A 19,534-nucleotide genomic window follows, 5' to 3' on the forward strand; every position below is an offset into this window, starting at 1 on the left:
TTGCCTAAACTGGTAGTTGGATATTACACTAACACTCTAATTCCAGAAAAAATCTATTGTTACTGAAACCTGATTAGAAGCTCTATGCTCCACATATAGGAGTTGAAGGAACATACAAATAATATAAAAATCCGCTTGTAAAATTATTACGCAATACAATGACATCCTGGACATCTTGATCTCTAACCAAGCATTGATGACGAATTTAAAAATAAGAATTACTTTATTTCTATACAAATATAAATTGTCGTAAACGTTTCGACTTACAAAGTCTTCCTCATTGCTCGCAGATAATATCACTCTATTCAACCTCATAAATTACCAAATTATACAATAGAATGATGATTATTTGCGTCAATGTACATATAAAAAGTAAGTAATTGTTAAATTTGAATCCACATACCATTATTGCTTGGTTACAGGACTGTGATATCATTTTGTTGCAAAACTTACAATGTTTGATTCTACTTCTCGAAATATTTTCATAGCAAAAAAAAATTAAGAAATATTTTTGTATTGATATCAAATACGGTAACAATTTATTTTTTGTTTGATTTAAAGTAAAGGCAGTACAATATTCTGATTTGTTTATAGGCAACATTCGTATGTACACAAACGGAAAGCTCGATACCATGCGAGGAATCGGAGAAATATTATGTCTTGAACGAGGACATCGGAAAGGAAGTGGAAGAAGAAGAAGAAGCCGATCAGGACCGAGGGAAAAAAAATGCGACGAAGATTTTGGAACCTGAAGTAGAAACGGTGCCGAAAAAATCATTCCCGAAAAATCCAAGATTTTTAAATGAAGAGAGGTCGCTTCAGCTTTATTAAAAGAGATATATTTTTTCCTACTTAAAAGAAATCGCTCTATGAAATATGGTGATTATTGTGATTAGCTAATTCGATAAAAAAATTTTAGCTTGTTTCAAGGTTGACAAAACGCTCATTTAGAGTTTTAGAATTTAATCGCTAATAAACTTGCCTGCTAAAAGCTCTCGTAATGAAAGATAGCACATAAAACTAAAATTTTAATTATTGTCACACGTACAATATATAAAATCTTTCAGTTATATGATGTGTAAAATAAAATTCTGTACAGTACCAGTAAAATACATGTGAAACATAAGTTGTAATTATGTGTACGTAATCATGTGTAAAATATATATGAAACGTTCATATACATATGTAATTTATCGAGTAAAATAAAAAACGCTAGAAAAGAAGCTGACAATTTCTTTTAACTTGTTGTATTCATACCATAATATTCTAAAAGAAATATAATGCACACATTATTATTAAAAAAAAGATCCTGAACATTGAGGTAAAAATCATGTAAATAATTTTTATGACTAATAATATAAGTACAGGCGAAATATACATCTAATACTGATAGATAAAGCGCAAAAGGCTACGATTGTAAAAAGGAAAAACGTTACACGATTGTCCCAAGCCTAAAACGTATATATAAATCGTGACGCCAACTCGCAAACGTATTGAAAATAAATCAAAGAAAGAACTTAAATAATCAATATGTACAAAACAATAAAAATGTGTTGTTGACAACATTATCTATTTACAATAAATGATATGTATCGATATTGGTCCTTTGTAAACTTAATATAAAGCGACTGAGAAAAGTATAAAAAGTGTATTAAATGCAATACTCTGTTATTATACGAGTAGATTCCGTTAATGTTATAATATTACGCGTAGCTTTAGAATAATAAAACTTAAACTAGAAACACACATGCACACTTAAGACAGCTAGAAATAGATCCAAAACCATCATCTGATTCGTCAATCGTAAAATTTTCATGAAATCGTACAAGTCGCGACGCTGGAAATATCATCCACATCTCTTGCGTTCCATCGTTTTCTATTTGATATCTTTGGATAGCTAGCTATCGTGTCTCGAATAACCGAGACCTATCTACCTTTTCGTAATGCCGATAAAATAATAAAACCAACAACAATTATACAAACACACGTATTCATATATAACAACGTTCTGATTATAAATATTTCTTTCATTTTTGAATTGGCGTATCAATTCGTAAGGGATACATAGATTTAGCACATATATTAAAAAAAAAAAACTTTATACCGTATAAAATACAATATATTTTTTCTGTCTCTGACATAAAAATTCTCTTTTCAGAAATATGATATAGAACGTGCTGAATCCACGATATATTAATAAAAAATAATTATTTACTTGAGATAATCATTATGACTGTATCTACAATTATTTACATAAATTTATCTATTTTTTATTTATAATATATATATATATATATTTACTAAATGCATTTCAATTTATTTTTATGCAAACGAGATAAATTAAATTTTCTTTTTCTATTACCTGATTGATTGATGCATTGTAAAAAATAATGTATTTTCTCTAATTTCAATTTTAAACAATATACTGTGTATGAAAACTATAGAATATCTGAAAAATTAAAAGTTAATGTAAATAACTCTCTTTGTGAAGTAACAAAAATATGATAATACCTTTTTGAAAATCTAGAACTACTTTCTACCCTGCATTGTCCTTTTCAAAAAAATATTATTGGAGGTATATAATAAAAAAATCTATTCGCATTATATAAGATACAAAATCATATTTCGAAACAATTTTCGAAATATACTGTAAACATGCACTCATTGCTTTCAAACTCTTTTTTTTATATTTTTTGTATAAATCTTTTTCAAAAATGCCCCTTTTTTAAACTCTCCTAATTAAAAATTTATATCTAGTATATTTATACGTGTATCTTAATCTAAAAAATGATATTAAATTTCAAAAGTTACGCTTCGGAATCCATCGTAAGATCCGCCTCAATTTCCTCGGGGCTTCTTAGGTCGATCGCAAATCTTTTCCTGGCGGTGCTTGCGCTGACTCCGGTTAGTTTTTCCTGAGCCTTTACGATCTTGGAGTACATTTCGAAGGCTGCAGCAAGAGCGTACGTCAATTGCCTCGCATAATATTTCGACTCGCAGACAAAACCGTGACATTCGAATGGCGAGATTCTCCTGAAGTTCTCCGTCTCGCGAACAACAATCATGGAAAAGACCCTAGTATAAACTAGATCTTGCACTCCGTAGGAAATCGTCTCAATAGGATACATTCTGGATAATTTAGCATCCTGCTTCCTCTTGTCTAGTGGCAGCAAGGCAACTCCCTCCTGAGAAACTACTAGCTTGATAAGAGGCAGCATTGTGTTAGTCGGCAAAGCCTTCGCAGCAGAAACCATATTATCGACGGGTGTTCTTGTGTGCTTGATGCCCCAGAGGCCTCTTGCATCATGGGATCCCAAATATTTCACCTGAAAGAGTCAACCTACAAGACTCAAATGCGCAACGAACTTCCTAAGGATAAAATTCTTGGAACAGAGTTTCGAAATTTTTCGACCTCCTTTTAACTCTTTAAAAATTATCTTTGAAAAAAATTACAATATTAATCATAAAAAAATTAGTGACAAATAAATTCTTTATTTTTAATAAAAAAATATGTGTCATTTTATTTTATTATAAATATTATAAATATTATTTTTTTGGTTTAATATTCCAAAATTCTCATATAAAATCTTTTTCTTCTTTTCTTAGTATTATTTTACATTTCGTAAAATAGAAAAAATATATATTGTATATAAATTATACGAATGTCGTATATTATTATATTTTGATGATTCATATTAAATTGGAACAAATAAAATGTAAAATTAAGAAAAGTTCAAACTTTCTCATCTCTCTTTAATATATATATTTAAAAATATGAAAATTATACCTGAAATACTTGCGGCAGATCAGTAGAGCCCTCAAAAACATTATTATCAATGGACAGACGTGACAACTTCGACACGAGATCCTTCTTCTTATCGTCAGAAGACACCTTCTCCTTCTTCATCTCTTTTAAAGGCTGATCTCTCTGTTTCAAATTCACATACATATATATTTTTAACGCGCGGATCTACTGATCTAATTATTTTAGGACTAAAATTTTAAAATAATTCAAGAGTGATCATCTCAACTAAAATCTAATCAATAAAACATAAAAAATGTCTAACGAATAGGAAAAGAATTCGAACGCGTCATGAATTTAAATGAAGGAAAAGTGGAATGGTAGAATAACGGGATAAGTTACAATGCTTCGTATACTCTGCAAATATTTTATGATAAATGCTAATGGAAACGGCAAATCAATCCTATCGCAACAAACAATCCTAAGCGCGTCTTTCTACCTGCGTTCTCCACGAGAGAGTCTGAAAACGCTACTCACGGGAACGTTATCGAGCCGGCAGTGCCTTGTCGTTGACCTAGGCTTGACTTTAAGATGGTACTCTACCACGTTCGGTATGTTCGGCGTGTTGGGCACGACTGAACCAGCGGCGGTTGACGCGCGTTGAGGGCCCTCGCTTCCGGCCCCAATCAGAGGCGCTGGTGTCGTTGATCCACCTCCACCAACGACTTCCGATGTCTAATTGCATTTTATCAAGTTGTAAACATCAGTTTACTTTCATATTTCTACAATATGTTCCTCTTAAAATCTAAATTTATACGTTTTATGTTCATGTTTTAACAATATCTGTTCCACAAATCTTTGTTTATCACTATTCACATATTGTTTATTTTATTGACTTTTTTAACACTCAAATGATACAAGCAAAAATCTATAATATATTTATTTTTGTTGGAAATATTTAAAAAATTAATTATTTAAGAAATTATTACATACGTAATTAAAAAATGTGTAGTTATATAAACAGATCATATAAAATGTGAAAGTATATCTCTATGAGGCTTCCTGTAGATTTATGTTAAACATTAATTATTATGTTCCTAATAAAATATTACAAAAATTCTTTCTACTCTACACCGATAAGGAACCAACCTTTGGCGGAGAACGGATTAGATGTCCAACGTTATGAATTGTATTCTTGTGTGTTTGTTCATTATTAACAGTAAAAACCTTCTTTAAGACATTGTCCGTTCTCTTCGCGAAACCAAAGTCCTCGTCCTCCATTGCTAGATGACGAATACAAAATTTGCCACTCTTTATTTCCTCTTTGCTTTTTCCTCTCGTTTCTTACAACGAGCTGAAATAACAGACTACCTGCAAATAATTTGCCAATGAAGATGCACTGTTCTCTCTCGTGCTGTCAAAGCTCTAATAATTTTTAAACAATGGAATACAGGAGATATCTACAATTCTTGCGATAATCTATACATAATATTTTTACCGGGTCGTATTTCCCTAAAATGCAACTTTCGTACATGAATAAACCGCACATTTCGATAAATGGCTTGCAAATTTAGAGCAGACAAGGAGGATTCACCCCGTGTCACATTATAATTATTATTATTTGAAAGTTCGTCCGGGCGCGAAATTAAAAATGGGCTTAACGTCCAAATTTAAACCGGAAAACAGCTGTCGGGCAGCACGTGTTGCACCTTGCATCGTACTGGTTCCTATTGAAGCCTCCTTTTCTTCCACTTCACTGCATCGAACGGTCATATATTTGTGCTATTTATAATAAAATCGCTCGGACAGAACCTTTATTTACAGTATTACGACGTATAAGAAAATTAATAAGAATTGCGCTCTTATTATTCCGATCTAATTCTCTCTTCTTGTACAATATTATTACTTCCAACAATAATAATTACCTACTCGTTTGTTTTCCTTTCTGGAATTACTTTGCCATAATTTTTAAATATTCTGTATTTTAATTTATGTTCCGCAGCTCCAATCCTTGTTATATTAAAAATAAATAAACGTACATAAAAATTTTATACAACGGTCAGACATTCACTGTTTTAACTTTCACTGTTCTCTGCAATACGCGTAGCGACAATGACGGGTTTTTGTCCGCGTCCCAGTGATTACATCCCGACAGCGGATGCGCGGGATGCAATTGTATCGGCGATTTTAAACGTACCGGGGGTTCTTTCAATCCACAGGAAATGAGTCAAGTGACCGATAGTCAGGTGAGGAAGAATTCATTAATGTATTCCGTCGGTTACAGGTGTGTTTCTGTTGTTCACGCTTACACCCGCGAGCGTTATTTTGAGAATGCGTAATAAAAGTTTCGATCTCAGCGTGGGAAAATACAGATTTAATGTTTTAAATAAAAAATCTTATCCTTTTTCATATATATGTACATAATATTTTTTTATATTGCTTTCTTATTAAAATGATATTATAATGCTTTTTCTTATCAAAATATTTGAATTACCCGTCAAATGTATTAAGAAATATATATTAAATAAGTATATGTATTAAAAATAATTCTATGAAAAGATTGCCATTAAAGCATACATTTTATGGTCTTTATTCGTGCAATGCGGAATATTATTTTTAGAAAAGTTTTAGAAAAAGAATCTAAAAGTGGCACAACCAATAACATACAAAAAAGGAAGAGGAAATTTTATAGAACGCCCTGTACGTAGCTGTACACCTGTCGTTGTGTTACACCCGCGTACAATAGCAGAACTGTTAACGCGAGCAACGACTTAACGGGTGTCTTGTAAAAACATCTTCTAAAACAAGGTTTTCTACTTTACGCACAAGTATCTTTTATCGGCGCGACGGAATCGCCATTGTGTAAAACAGGCGTTTATATGTTAAATCAATTATTATCGTGCATACCATCGAGAAATTAGAAAACACCTCGATAAAATTAATTAGCATTCACGTGTATGTGCGTGAGCAATAAGAAGAGAACGTTCGATAACGGTAGCGTTAGCAGATGAAATGGAATCGCTGCTCATTATTACGGTTTTCTAGATTTCCGTTATTCTCCTCGACTATACCTTGCAGAATCTCGACTTCTTATACAATAAAAGATAATAAAGAGAATTATTAAAAAAAAAATGTTCTGATGCCGCGCGGACAATCGCACTGCCTGTATAATACAGCACATTGGACGTCGATATAACCGTACATTCTCGTCGCGCTCGTTGAAAGAAAAAAGTTGCAAACGCCGCGAAAATTTATACGACGTTATATTTGGCCGATGATTATATCTGACAACGCAAAATCAACCAATTCCCCTTTTCATACACGTGGTAGGGTGGGAACCGGAAGCGAGCGTCGCTGGATGTCTGACCGGAAGTTATTACGGTTGTGTCACGAAGGAGTTTTAACGATGCGTGCCACGCATACGTACTCACGGAATTCGAACGGCGAGGCGGATTGAATTCGTCGAGGAAAAACCTTACGGTACGTCGTGCTATGATTAAATCGTTCTAATACGAGTTCGCAGAAATACAAGCATATGTCTTTTTAATTTCAATATATCAAGATTTCCGATAAAATCAAACCGTAAAAAAAATTACGCACACAAAAAATCGTTTCATATAGCGCGGCGTTCAATAAAAACTGTCTGGTGTCCCTTTTTTTTTTCGTCTATCTTCATTTCGTCGATGCTCCTACGATATGCAACGAATAACGCACAAATGGAACTAAATCCTCGTTCAAGCCAATTCATCGGTCTTCCAGTTATCGCCTTTATGCTTCTTCATTTTTGCAATTAAAACTGTTTTCCTACACAGCCCGTAAAACATTACGATAAAATACAATGTTTCATAAATGTAAACTTACAATTAGATAAAGAAGTTATCAAATAGATAAGCTACGATAACAAGATAGATATATTTTATCCAGTCATATAGAATTAAAAAAAACTCCCTGTGAGTTCTTCATGACTTTTTAATCACGTGCAAATGATTCACTAATTATTCAATTCAAAAATTAATTTTTCGTTATAATTTTTTTTCAAACAAAGCAATACAAAATGCGTCATCACGATTATTGAATTAAATTTTATCATATCTGGTACAGTCATGATCCGCGATAAAGGCGACACGTCATGGATTTACGATCAAACCGTTGTTGAATATGCGACGAGGAAACGCGCAATTATTCGACTTAGAGCGATTTATCGTTCGGTGGCGCAAAACGCATGGATGCGTACAATTGCATAAGCATGGCAAGACGGGAGCGAAACTATCGGACGAAGAACTTACGATAGCTACGTCGAGCGCGGCACCATCGATCGTTAATTTAAACAATAGCCCCATGTTAATTACAATGATCGTCGCGACCCGATGGGAATCGAGTTGCGGCAAGTCGCAACGCGCGACGAAACACAAACGCGATGCTCTTTATCAGAGAAATCACGATCCATTCGGACAAAAAGATTGATCTGTATAGCGATCGCGCGGAATCCTGCCACTCGCAACACACGATTCGAAAACGATCGGAAGTATTAAAATATACAAAGGCAACAGGTTACCTTCGACTATTTACCTTCACTTTTCTGCGCTCAGCGACGGTTGACATGATTGACGAGGTCACATATATGGTACACACACAAGTGCACGCGTGTATACGCACAACGCGTTTTAAATCGAGGTAACTTCGATGTACGTTCCACCCAGATGCAATCAACCGATCTCGATCTTACCGTTCGACGCACCTGCGACGAGCGACGACGGCGACGGCTGAAAAAGCCCACGCTTCCGGAAACATCGTCGCGTCTGGCAGGACGACGGATGCGGCGACGATGCATCCGCATGCAACGAGGCCCGTCGCGGCTCTGTACGACGATGTTCCGAGACCGGAATGTCTAGGAGAGAACGATTGACAGCCGCCTGCGGTATGCACTGTCGTGTACGTGTGACTGAAAATGTGGAACAGCGCGCCGCGCCGTTGCGTTCGGAATTGCGCTGACTGATAAAACGGAACGAACGAGCCACGATAGGCGTACACGTACGCACAATGTCTCTGAGTTAAAAGGCTGATACATCTGCAATAAACCGAACTTGACACGCGATAAAGTCTGACGCCACTGAGATTAATTACAATCGCGCGACGAGGAAATGGAACTTCTTAGATTCAGTTTCTAGAAATCGCGAGAATTAATTAATTCAACTATCGTAAAATGTGTATCGCGTAGAGTATCTAGTTACACGTCTGCATATACTAAAAAAAAGTTTGATAATAGTTATTATAAATATTATGTAAAATAATGCCAATTAAAAATGTTTGGTTAGTATAAATATTTAAGAATGTAGAAGTATTTCCAGTTATATTAATCAAACGTTTAATTGACAATATTAAACATTTCGTAGCTATTACCAATTAACTCCTTTTTCAGTGCACCTACAGAGAACACAGTAATTTTATAATGTGCGTGAAGTTAACACCGCCATTTTGAAAACCCTCATTTAATACTTCTTGTAAAAACCGAAATCCATTTTCATATATTTAGCTACGCTAGCACAACTCAGATATACAGTATCGATTACATGGAGGCATAATAAACCCGAATTTTGAACAAAAAAGCATTGCGCGAAGGATCGCGCTCAAGAGTAAAGTACCCTTAATATCGCTGTGCCGGTGAATATGATGGTTGTGCTGAGTTGTGCTACGATAGCACAACTCAGATATACAGTATCGATCACATGGAAGCACTACAAACCCGATTTATGGGCAAAAAACCGAACACGGAGGGAAAAACTATTTTTAGTCATAACTTTTGGTGTTATGAAAGAACGGCTGAAATCTTTGCGGCACAATGTAGCACAAATCGAGCACAACTCAGCACAATGTTTATTTTGCCGATTAAACAAAATGGCGGTGCTGGCGAAAAAAACGTTTTTTTTTTCAATTTAACGCTTTGTTTTTTGAGTTATGTCATTAATTCTTGCGGCACAATGTAGCACAAATCTAGCACAATTCAGCACAAATTTTATTTTATTTTTTTTTCAAAATGGCGGTGCTAATTTTACGCACATAATTTTATAGTCATTTGTAAATTATTACAATTTTTGAAATGGTAATTAAAGTTATATCTTCCGTACATGAAATATAGTAATAATAACTCATTAACATTGTTGCGGAGCAACTTCCCGACATTTAGTTTTTATTATAATCCTTATTATTACTTACATAAGTAAAACACAATAAAATTCATGCAGCAGAAACGATACGCAACAACTTCGGAAACTTTTAATAGCGAGAAACAAAATTTAGTTAAATCCGAATTATTCTCCGTCAAATCTATGCATCTCTCTCAGTTTGCTCCCATTCTATCCTTCATTTCGCGCAGACATTAATCATAATCGTATTGCGTAATATGACGTAAGAAAATATACGCAAGATTCGTAATTAAATCAGCATTTACACCAGCAATTAATATGAAACGGTACAGACACAGATGGAAACAATGCTTCTCCTGCGAAGTCATTTCTCTCTTGAGAGCTAAAAGTATTAATAATGGCATTTGTGTCGCAATTCACAAGATATTTATTGTATCGTCGAATTTATCGTCGGCGATCAACAAATCTTTCAGAAATCTCTCGGATTCTCTTCCAGAAACTATCACTGATCCGCGATGAATTATTTTATGCTCGGCGAATGTTAAAAACGTGAGAATAACTTTCATACCTCTTTGTTGGCATCCGGCGACAGAAAAGAAGACGCTCGGAAGTCAAGGCGTTATGAAATTACGCGGGATTATACACCACAGACAGCATCGTGCGAAGATGCTGGGCCGCGAATAGCGCGAGAAATGTTCCTCCAAAATACTTCATACATTTCTCACACATAATACTCCATTATACTCTTATTGACAAGAATTGGAACATTTTTTAATCATTAATATAGACTCGATCAAAAAGTTTTTTGATCGAGTCTATATTAGAATTTGTTGTAAGAAAATTACGTGTACACTTATTTAAGTGCTTTTATAAAATTACACTTAAACGCTTTTTTGTATTATAAACTCTAGCCTTTATATACGTATCTTTGAATTAGCCTTTCCTTGTTAAGGTTTTCAGATCAATATTTTTTAACGTAAATTTAAATCAAGATTATTTTACAGTATAATTGATTAATGACAAGTCACATATCCAATGAACGGGAGCGATATTTTTCTTATTGATGGCGCAGTCTCGTTCACGAGTAAAAGTAATAAACAGATCTTCCCACGGTTGTCACGTTTATTTTGTAATCGCTCCGATATCTAATTAGCTACCAGACAGATAATTTAATTAAGAACAACAGTCTACGCCCGCGGTCTGTGGCACTTCGCATCCGCACGCAACGCGAACTGCAATATGATCCGTGCGAAATCGGCCGTAATGAGAGGAGGGATGCGCTGTCTTAGTGTTTGTTTCCTGTTGTGCTTGAAATACATGCTATTATTGTGTCTGTATATGCATGATGCAATGTTTTAATAACATAAAATCGACAAACGTAATGCAACGTAATCAAAGAATTGCTCTATAAGGTGTAAAAAATGTATTACTATAAAAGAGTTTTCTTTACACAGCTTTTAGTTGTATTTATTATTACATAATATTTAAAAAATTGAAAAATATAATTAATCCTTTAAAATCGAAAATAATTATGAGAATTTAAAATATAATATATAATATATTTGAAGTTTTTTTTTGCTTCAAAGGAAAAAACGATGACGCATAATTCGTAGCGTGGGTGACCAGCGATCCATAACCGCCGGATGTCTAATTTTCCTCTGAGTTTACATGTCAATCTGGAAAAGCTTGTAACTGTCAATTATCCATCGCTAATTGGCACAAAACGCGTTTCGAAAATGAAGGGGTTCGGAGCGGAAGATGCTGACGCGCGTGCAACAAAATGCAAATGAACGAGCTCGACCTTGCACAAGATATGACGCGCAGTTCTTAATTCTGTGATATATCACAAGGTCATGTTCTTAATGTCTTTATTTCATGAAGATTTTTTCCCGAAGCAATCGCTGTCGACGAAATCTTCGCAAATGTCATCACTGTCCCACAGATCAAAAAAGCAACGAGCCGTTCAAAAAAATTTTTTTAATTAAAGGTCTTGAAGTGTCTTCTTCATATTGTGTAATTAATTACATCATAATAGTGGTATGAATCCGTGCACCTCAATATCCACCAATGGCCATTAAAGGATCGCATTAGGGGATACCAACATTAGCATAGATCGTAATACTGAAATTGTGTCATTATGATTCAGGGTGAAAGTGTTAGTTGCCAAAACAAAAATGGTGTATGTCGCATTACGCCATTGTATCATCACGAGAACTCCAAGGAGCAATGAGAGACAGAATGGACGTAGATTCACATTTGTTGAATCTACGTGTTATGACGGACAAGCGGGAGCGTTGCGCGACAGCGTAACCTTGGATGTATCTCGCACGATAAGAACGAATCATTTCGGGATCCGACCTGTTGATGAGCATTTCCGTTTCGCGGAAAAATCTAAACTAAAAAATAAGAAGAAAAAAAGGATCGTATCTGATTGAAGAGATCAGCGCGCTGATCTCAACCCTCTTCAGCGTAGACGCACAAAACAATAATTAACGATATGATCGCACGAGCTAAGAATATTTGATCGCTTATGTAACAAAATGATACGTCAATCATATTCCAGCCAAGTAAGAAAGTGTTGAATACTGACGTTACAAAAATAAGAATTTATATTCAATATATGTATAATTCTCTTCATTATATTTTAAAGCCGTATAGTATACTGATTTAATTTGTGTAAAAGTAAAATGCAAATATTTCAAAAGTAAAACACAGATTTTATTTAATATTTTAATTAATTTTAATAGTATAATAAAATGTATTGAGGAATTCATGATTTAATCTGTTTCTATATTTATATTAAACACATATCTTTTTACATTAATTTGTGTACGATGGCTTTAACGTGCATCAGTGCGCACTAAGTACAGTTAAATTCGCTCTGTTAAAATTTGTACTTATACATGATAAAAAAAATATTTAAAAAACGTAGTCTTTCTCACTAATGAAAGATGCGAATTAAATTGCAGATTTTTAAAATTTGCTTTCCTTGGATATGAACTATATTTTTATTTGCATAACTGGCATTTTCCTTAGTCGTTTGCAATTCTAACAGCAGCCAGAATAATTAGACACATAACTTCCAAGTAAAAGTAGCTAGTTTATTCAGCGTATCTTGATCGAGTGAGATATTGAATCTTCTTTAAATTAATTTAACTCTTTAAATGAACTTAATATTTCTACGAGACAATATATTAAAAAAAGGATTTCAGTTAATTCCTTTTTTCAGGGTTCCTTTTTTTTAATTTTATACATACGATAAAAAATTTAAGTTCAAGGCTTTATAAAAGTTTGGCAAATTTCTATAAAGATTCTCATGCAAAAGAAATAAGAGAGAAATAAATAGATAACTATAACTATTCGGAGATTCTTCTATTTGGAGGGAGACAGAAAGAAGGACATAGGTATCACAACGGTTCAAGTACGACGGTTACGAATATTTTCACGGGTGTTAGAGCACGAGACGATTGCATAAGAGAAGAATCTGCTGCACCACAGAAGAACATCCCTCCTTCCACCGCTCTGGGATCTTCTCTTTCTCCGTTCGTCTGATGTGGGAGCCCCAAGAAAGAGAGACTCTCAAGAATCCCCCCTTTTGTCTGGCTGATGTCTAAAGCCATATATATACCACCACCTCATAGAACAATCCTTTAAGAAAGATACTTTGGAAGTAGCATCGCCTTACGAACCTAAAGAAAATTGAATAAGTGTGGTACACGAAAACCTAAAAGGACAAGGAACACGGAAAGATAAATGATCACCACGCACTACGACACTGCGGACTAAGGGGATCAGATATTTCGGAAAGGTAAGCACATCGCTTAATCTTTCACTCAATTTTTTCCATTATTTTTTATTATTTCTTAAAAAATACTCAAAAATAATTTACAAAAATACTTTAAAACTATATATAATAGTAAAATAAATTTAGCAAAATAAATATTTGTCAATTTAATTTTATCTGTACAAAAATTAATTTATATATTTTCAATTATATGCATTAATATTATAGAGTAATTAAATTTTTAACTCTTTTTAGATGATTTCAAGGCACCAAGTAATCATCTGCGCTCTTTTGCTTCTTGGCGCGGTTTTACTCTATGAAACAATGGCGGTAAGTTAAAGTTCGTGATAGTCTTTCAATCTTTCCGCAAACCAATTCTCAAAATTCATAAATAAATTTATACAGTGATTGTAAAAAAAATGTATGTGAATCCATGAGAAAAATTATCTTCGTCACATAACGATTGTGCAATATGCATAATGTGGTGGGGTGGTGGGGAAAATATTTCGTAAATACTCCACTTTTACAAACCTTAGTACAGTATATTAAAATTATCATTTTCATCGTTGCGCTTCTCACGATGTATCGCGTAACAATAACAGTGAGTGAACCGTACCTGCACGCATCATCTTTCTCTTAAGGTGGTAACATGAAGTAATTCATTAATTACCCGTGTTACACGAACATGTTCTCTCGTCCGCGTACGAAACGCCTAGTTAGACGAAATCTATTCTGAATTTAATCTGAATGCGTCCTAAATGCAACTCATGAATAATTTCACTATGCCGAAATTTTAAGTAAATGTGCCATGGTTTCGCGCGCGCGCGCGATATTACGTTACAAAATTAAGAAATTAAAAAAAATTGACACATGATTAATTAGCCGCGTTACTGTTTCTTATTTTGATTTTAAAATATCCAACATTATATAATAATTAAAAATATTATAAAATATTATATTAATTAATGTTAATAAAGAAAAAAAAACAATGCATAAACATTCAGAATCGTCGCGTCCGATCGTGCAATTAGCAGCTAGAAGACATATTTCACCGGAAATGATGAACGCAAAACCGATGAAAATCGGGATAGAGAATAATAAGCCGAGAAAAAAATAAAACGCAGCTTCAATGCCACGAAGCTAACAAACGGAAAGATAAGACACTTAATTAATTTATGCAATGTTTGCATTATCCTGTTTCGACTAATGCACCTTTCACCACATTATTCTGTAATGACAAAATAATTCAATTATTTTTTGTATAAATAAAATTCATTCATAATTTCTTCTATACATATTATATATGTCGAAATATTTGATCTATCAAATTATCTTCTTATTTGAATTATACTTTTTTAAAATAATTTTTATATATTTATGTTTATACATATTTTCATTTAATACACTGTTAGAAAATTTATGTAAAATTTAATATATTTAACGTGTACACTTTAATTTTTGTATCGATTTAATATAAAATAAATATATTAGAAAGTAACACGCACAGACATTACGTAAAAATTAATACAAAATTTGTAACATTTAAAATTTATCTCAACCATTTAAAATTTATAACATTTTAACATAATTGGGAAATAAATTGTGGAAGCTTATTTATTCATTAAAATTAATATTTATAATATATTTAATTAATATGTATCTATATACATCTTTTGTTCATCTCATGTAGAATTTATTTTTAAAATTATATTAGTTTTATATTATTTAAACTTAGATTATTTGCTTGGATTGTCATTTTATTACTAAGAAATGTTATATATCACATACAGAGAAATTATTTAAATAACAAAATATTCAAATAACTAATAGTATATTTTGTTAACACAATGTTAACAAAATATACAAATTACATGATATTAAATTTACACTCAAGTATGCTAAAAATTTAACTAAAATTTTAACAAGGGCCAGTTTTAACACAAGTGAAAAATGTTTTTTATTGTGTATGCATGTATGATGGATTTGCTTAAACTTTGACACATGTCATTCCTTGGAAGTAAAAGTGCAACGTAACTAGGTGAATCACCTTTTCGGTGCTGGCTTTCTTACCACGCGTTGGAGTCACCAGTTAGATTCGGCGCGTGGAGAAGAAAGGGACCATACATCTGCATACGTAGACGTGAAATCGTAAACAAGAGATCGTATACAAAGCCATGGAGATGTGCATCCGTTAGGGAGGAACAATGTAACCTGACTTCCGGTCAAACATTGGCACGTGCACGCACTGAACGGTTTCAAGCCGATGCGTTGTGTCGCAATTGCCTGTTTATTTTTTTTCGTTTTGACTGATGGCCAATTACGAAAACAATCCTGTATCGCGTTCCATTTCTAATCTCAAAATATAAGACTAGGAAGCATTGATGTGTGTTTGTATCAATGTTATTAAATAATACTAATTAATTTAATGTTTATTGCAAAAAATTGATAATTTCAATATTGCTCTAATTTATTCTAATAGTTTAATCAAAATGATTGACAAAATAATAATTTATTTAAAGCTATAAAATAATAAACGAGCAGTTTTTATAATATAGGACATAATTAAAAGGATACTTTTTATAATCGCAGCATTTTTTGTATGTAATAATTATAATTTAAAAAATGAATTATGAAATTTATTGACATAAGTTAAAGCCAAACATGCGTGCTCGCTTTTAAGAGACAGGAAGTCCGATTTACAGCATGTATATTCATTCCATATTCTATTGTCGAGATGATACATGTCGAAACGTATTGTTATTGTTCCAACAGAACAATAACAGTAACTCATGGCTATGCTTCTCCAAGTTCCACTATTTTCGCTAATTGTTTCAATGCAACCACCGAGATTTACAATGCAAATTAGAATGTGCCTCACAGTGCAATAATTACGTAATCACTTAAAAAGCTCATAATAAATCATAATAATAAAGGATTCATTTCAAGGGAAACGATTGTGAGCGAATTGGTAACATCTGTTAAAAAGCGATAGTTATCTATGTATAACACGCATAATTATTTATGCGTTGCAGCAAGTGGATGGTTATACACCTGGCGTGGACTATCCAATTTACAATTCGGTGCCGTTCGGACTCGCGTTTACCTGTGGAGGAAAGTTACCTGGATATTATGCCGATCCCGAGGCCAGATGTCAGGTGCGTCCATATGGTCACCGAACAAATTCTCATTTCAATATTTCCAGATTATTTAAATGCGTTTCGTATACTTAATAGGATTTCATTAATCTCTTTCGAAAAATGCATTAAAAAGAAGAAAATTAAAATATTTTAAACAAATATTATCTGCAGATTATTTTATAAGAATATACAAAATATTATAATTGAATATTGTTTGGAGAAAAATATAAATTTATGCTTTATTTATTTTTTAAAATATTAGAAGAGCATTTAAGTTAAATTGGAAAATTTATTATAAGGGGTAATAATTGAAAATATAAGATTAATATTTTACTTTTTCATTTAAGGTGTGGCATTGGTGCTTGCCAAATGGACGTCTGTTCAGTTTCCTTTGCCCAAATGGTACAGTGTTTAGTCAAACCACTCGGGTTTGTGACTGGTGGTTTAAGGTATTTAAACTATTTAATACATAGAATTTTTAAATGCATACAATTATCTGAAACTAATTTCGATTTTCTTTTAATGAATTTTAACATTACAGGTTGATTGCAATGATTCACCGAGACTTTACGGCAACAACGACGAACTTTATAGAGATGTGAATGGAAATAAAATCTAATAACTCCTACATTTTTTATAAATAGTTGTATGTATATTAATAAACTTTTTTATATATAAGCTTCTCGCGAACGCGTAACACCATCGAAGATATAACTCGTCTGCTAAGAGGAAGGTGAAAGTAATACGCGAATCCCTAGTTTGCCGATGCAGGAAAGTAACAGAGATGTCTACCTTATTTATCGCTGTTAAATAAAATAGAGTTTGCGAAAAGGATTAGAAATTTTCTCTGTGATTCTATAAATCATTATACGAACGATTATATTTTCACGAAACTAAAAAAATGCTCCGTTTTTAACCGCATATTCCTAGCGCTACGTTTTACACGAAATTTCTGAAAAGTATCATCAAAATGTATATATACTGCAAAAAGAAATCGTAAATTAAAAAATACAAATTTCTTCTAGCAAGGAATTAATTGCAAAATTATCGCGATCAAAGAAACACTGTTGTCTGCGACAAGAGCGTTAAATTAAATTCATGCCTGACAATTTCTTGGCATGATTGGACAATAGAAAGTGAGAGCTCGTTGTGGCTGACCAGCCGAACCCCACCCTCCTCTCTATCTTTCTCTCACTAGTAACGATGTTACAGTTTTACGTTTACAGTTTACATGCGCATCTCGGTACTTGGAACACCCGTAACGTTTTAGCCTCTTTCGTAATTTCGACCTCTTGATCCAGGAATATGCTTGCATGATTTTATAGCTCATCACGCAATCATTTCATTCGAATACTTCTAAATATCATTAAATTGTCAATATAGCTTTTATTGTCGTTGATTCATCAGGCTCGATTATAGATTCTTCCACATGAAAACGCATTTTTATATAAAACCTCAAGGATAACGCGATCAAAGATTATTTCGTTAAATGCAGGAGATCTTAACGTCGGCGGTAGTAAAAGTGACAGGAGAATTGATCGACTTCTACTTTTAATGCACTATTTGCGATGTCTCATCCGGTCGGTTGTACTCCGATATAAACTGAGAGAGGATAGGAAAATTATAAATTAAAATATTAAATTAAAACTCAGTAAGGTGCAGCACGATTTATATCGATGTAAGATAATTGGAGCGTGGAAAGCGCGTAGTTATATATGTTTGCTGAAGATAATGTTGCGCTCTCGTATTAAAAAAATCAAACTAAATTATAAAAATCATTAAGGACAACAACCTTTCGACCGGCGATACAAAAAACACCAAACCTGATTTTACGTACTCGACCTTCCGTGCGAAGAAAGCCTATGATTGGGAATGAGTATAGTAGTGAGTCGTAATTCAAGCAAAAAGAGGAAAATGAAGAAAACGAGGAATGAGAAGCGTCGTCCTTGATGGCCACTGATAGAGGAAGGAAGGACTCGTCGACTTCTCGAGTGGCCAAGAAAGCGTCATGGACCTCGTACAAATATCTGTGACACGAGGCCAGACACTCGATCCTTTCTTTGTAGCAAGCAGGATTTTCCATTTGGCTCCGCAAATTATTGATGACATTTCTAAATCTTTCTCAAGAACAAACAGAAGTCAGATCAGCGTTCGTAATTTATTTGATTCTAGCAACTAAGGCAATTACATCTGCTCGACTGACAGCAAAGAATTTATCTCTAGTTCATTTCCAGTTAATCTCTAAAAAATAAGAAGCTGTGAATATTAAAGCGTCAGAATTTTTTCTTATTTTAACTAGCAGAATAAATCAAATGTACATCATATGAATATAAGTATATTTAAAGATAAATTAGCAAGATAAATAATCGATTAGATTTTGTTGTCCATTATAATACAAATGCAATGAATCTCTTGCTTGATGTGACATGACGTAACGTCGAGAGTATGACAATTCTTACAACCACTTTATAACGACCATTACGTTCCCGAGGAAATCTTCGCATCTGTATTGTAGATGACGTATTGCTATTTTCTTTAAATGTCACTCGTCAATAAGTAGCATGCAAATTCTGCGTGTTTAATGACATTAACGGTGCTTTAATCGCGCGATTGTCGCCTAGAGATCCGGTTACTCCCTTCGGTATCGGCAACGCTATCCACTTGAACCGCGACCCTGAAGGTAATTTATTGAAAACTCGATGACGACCGTGTGTCGCGTCTCTGTGTA

The 19,534-nt window shown here is 33.5% G+C and overlaps 3 protein-coding genes across 4 annotated transcripts in view; 2 read left to right on the plus strand and 1 right to left on the minus strand.

The window, feature by feature from the left end:
• The window catches only part of LOC108777300 (uncharacterized), a 1,622-nt gene extending 790 nt beyond the window's left edge, over window positions 1–832 (plus strand). The window contains exon 3 of the mRNA XM_018544139.1: window positions 595–832. Coding sequence (XP_018399641.1) covers window positions 595–831 — 237 coding nt within the window. The 3' untranslated portion in view covers window position 832. The remainder of the gene's footprint in view (window positions 1–594) is intronic.
• A 1,942-nt stretch (window positions 833–2,774) lies between these two features.
• On the minus strand, window positions 2,775–8,366 carry LOC108777398 (uncharacterized). 2 transcript variants are annotated; one of them, XM_018544270.1, is made up of 5 exons: window positions 8,312–8,366; window positions 4,892–5,113; window positions 4,280–4,477; window positions 3,788–3,928; window positions 2,775–3,326 (listed from the first exon to the last, which is right to left on the minus strand). In XM_018544270.1, the coding sequence occupies exons 2-5, from the start codon at window positions 5,021–5,023 to the stop codon at window positions 2,808–2,810; spliced, it is 990 nt and encodes a 329-aa protein (XP_018399772.1). In that variant the 5' UTR covers window positions 5,024–5,113; window positions 8,312–8,366; the 3' UTR covers window positions 2,775–2,807. The 2 variants fall into 2 exon arrangements, with proteins under 2 accessions (XP_018399772.1, XP_018399773.1); XM_018544271.1 differs by lacking the exon at window positions 8,312–8,366 and having other exon boundaries at window positions 4,892–5,151.
• A 5,558-nt stretch (window positions 8,367–13,924) lies between these two features.
• LOC108777414 (uncharacterized) lies at window positions 13,925–17,425 on the plus strand. The gene is made up of 4 exons (XM_018544289.1): window positions 13,925–13,999; window positions 16,702–16,824; window positions 17,154–17,255; window positions 17,348–17,425. Exons 1-4 carry the CDS (start codon window positions 13,925–13,927, stop codon window positions 17,423–17,425), a joined length of 378 nt encoding a protein of 125 aa, XP_018399791.1.
• The last annotated feature ends 2,109 nt before the right edge of the window (window positions 17,426–19,534 follow it).

Source organism: Cyphomyrmex costatus, unplaced genomic scaffold (assembly GCF_001594065.2).
Source record: "Cyphomyrmex costatus isolate MS0001 unplaced genomic scaffold, Ccosl1.0 scaffold43, whole genome shotgun sequence".
Taxonomy (NCBI): Eukaryota; Metazoa; Arthropoda; class Insecta; order Hymenoptera; family Formicidae; genus Cyphomyrmex; species Cyphomyrmex costatus.